This window comes from Eimeria mitis, genomic scaffold (assembly GCF_000499745.2).
Source record: "Eimeria mitis Houghton genomic scaffold, Emh_scaff64, whole genome shotgun sequence".
Taxonomy (NCBI): Eukaryota; Apicomplexa; class Conoidasida; order Eucoccidiorida; family Eimeriidae; genus Eimeria; species Eimeria mitis.
Genome location: NW_013574571.1, coordinates 41,942 through 44,054, shown reverse-complemented (window position 1 = coordinate 44,054; position 2,113 = coordinate 41,942). Strand labels below are relative to the sequence as shown.

Genomic DNA, 2,113 nt, shown 5'->3' with positions numbered 1-2,113 from the left:
TGAACTGGGAGCTTTCCATTACGGGCCAAGTTGGCGGACAAGTAAGCGTCTGCGGCGGAGAAACAGGAACTAAGTGACAAGAGGGAATACAGCAATGAGGCGACCAAGGGTCCGCCGCGGCAGAGTACTTGGTGGCTTGACATCAAACAGGAAGGAGAAAAGCATGATGGGGGAAATGGAGCGGAAAACATGCTCACCTTCATCTACATCCACTACTTTAAATTTATATGTTGGAGTATTCCCTTGTGCCTCTGATTGGAGCACACCGAGTGCGACGAGGCACACTGCTGTTGCAGTCTTGTAGAAAGAAGCCATTGTTGTGAACGAAGAGAGAGAAATTCAATATATTTTTCTTTCAAAAAGGAACGGAAATAAATATGCACAAATCAAGGAGTTCAGGAAAGTAGGCAAAGAAGTCGGAGTTCCTCGGTTGTTCCTCAAGTCTCGTGCACTGCGGATGGAGCAGTACGGAGCAATAGTGCCGAAAATGAGAGCAAAGCTTGAAAATAAATATAATTAATATTAAAATAATGTAATACAAGAAAATTTCTATGTAGAATTGTTGTGTGCCTCGTGTTTATCGCCGTTTAAGAGGGCTCGTGTCGTCCCCGACGGAAACCGCGTGCTGTGCACAGGCACTGCAGTGCAGCTGAAGTGGAAAATGTGGAGACCTTGTTAGATCAAATATAACAAACAAAATACTAATAGAGATAAATGGCAATACTCTATGTAGAAATTTACAATAACAAAGTCAAGAATGCTCGGCGGTCCACCAGGTTAGGGCTGGCTGTGAGTGATGCAGCGGCTGGGGGACTCTGACTGACTGCAGAGTCACGAGGGAGAACTGCTATTCCTGGATTTCCTTTTCAATATTACTCGATTGGGATACTTTTAAAGGCAATTATTTGGGTGTTTGAGCCCGTGTAATATATAGATAGGCTGTCTGTAGAGCGTAGAGTCTGAACCCAGTAGGGTTGCCATAGGGTACGGTGCATAGGTAGGTAGTAACAGCCCGTTGTTCATTACATTTGGGGGCTGTTCCTGGGATGTTAAAACCCTGGATCTCTTGCATTCGGTCTTGGGTCCGCACATAGAGACCTTATTGAGCGGATTTGTTGTAATTACTGCACGGTGAGGCATCGGTGCCCCCATGTATCTACGAAACATATTATCGGTATCATTTATGGGCCTCTGGAGTATATTTAGCTAACTGGGAGGAGGTTTGAGAAGAGATGCCTACAACGTTCTGTGCTGTATTGAAAGAGTTGAGGATCCGACTAGTAAGCATACGGTGGAAGGATACCCCGGTACAGTATGTTGCCGAATTTTCGTTGGAATCGAGTCAGGATGAACGTCTAACACCAGAAGGCTCGTTAAGAGTATTCAAAGACAATTTACCTGATTACGTTATATTCGCTCTGATAGCCAACGGTAAAAGAACCTCTGAGTTCTGGCAAAAGGCTGGTAAGGCATTGAAGAAAGTCATACGAACTAGAGAGCGAACAGTACACGACGCGAGACAATGCAGAATAATAGTACAACAAATGTTACAGCGAAGGGGAACATACAGCGATGAGAAGCAAGAAGACGGAAAAAGGCCGACTCCCAAAGCACGACGTGACCCGCGAGGTAGCGGTTATTTCGAATGTAAGAGCACGAAACATACTGCGCGACAGTGTCGGTTGCGTAACGAGGCCTAGCAGAGAACTGCAGAAATATGTAAGAAGTGTGGAGGCATGGCTCACTACGCTACAGAGCGTCCAACATAAGCCTGAAGAAACATAGAGACAAGGGAAAAATCTAGTGGACAGCCAACACGTTCTGGCAGCGATGGAACTGAGCGTTTAAACGGGAGAGCCTAGGCGTTAGGGGAGACGAAAGCACTAGGCAGTTGAATCGTGGTAAAGGGGTGATGCGCGCAGTCCACAGATGAGTTACTGCCATTCCAATCTCCCCCGAGTAGGGAAGGAAGTCGATTTGTGTAAGGAATATACCTACGGCAGGGCCTGAGGAGCCAGAGGTATACAAGCCGCCGTTAGCGGAGCAGAGTGAGGCGAAGACCGCAGGGAAACAAGGATAAGAGACAGGGTGTGCGTTGGGAAACAGCTGCGAA

At 46.7% G+C, this 2,113-nt stretch overlaps 1 protein-coding gene across 1 annotated transcript in view; it reads right to left on the bottom strand.

Annotated features, from left to right (window-relative positions):
• EMH_0059020 (uncharacterized protein) overlaps positions 1 to 315 on the bottom strand; it is a gene marked incomplete at both ends in the record, with an annotated part of 1,142 nt that extends 827 nt beyond the window's left edge. The window contains one exon of the mRNA XM_013501142.1: positions 198 to 315. Within this exon, the coding sequence (XP_013356596.1) occupies positions 198 to 315 (118 nt within the window). The remainder of the gene's footprint in view (positions 1 to 197) is intronic.
• Positions 316 to 2,113: the final 1,798 nt, after the last annotated feature.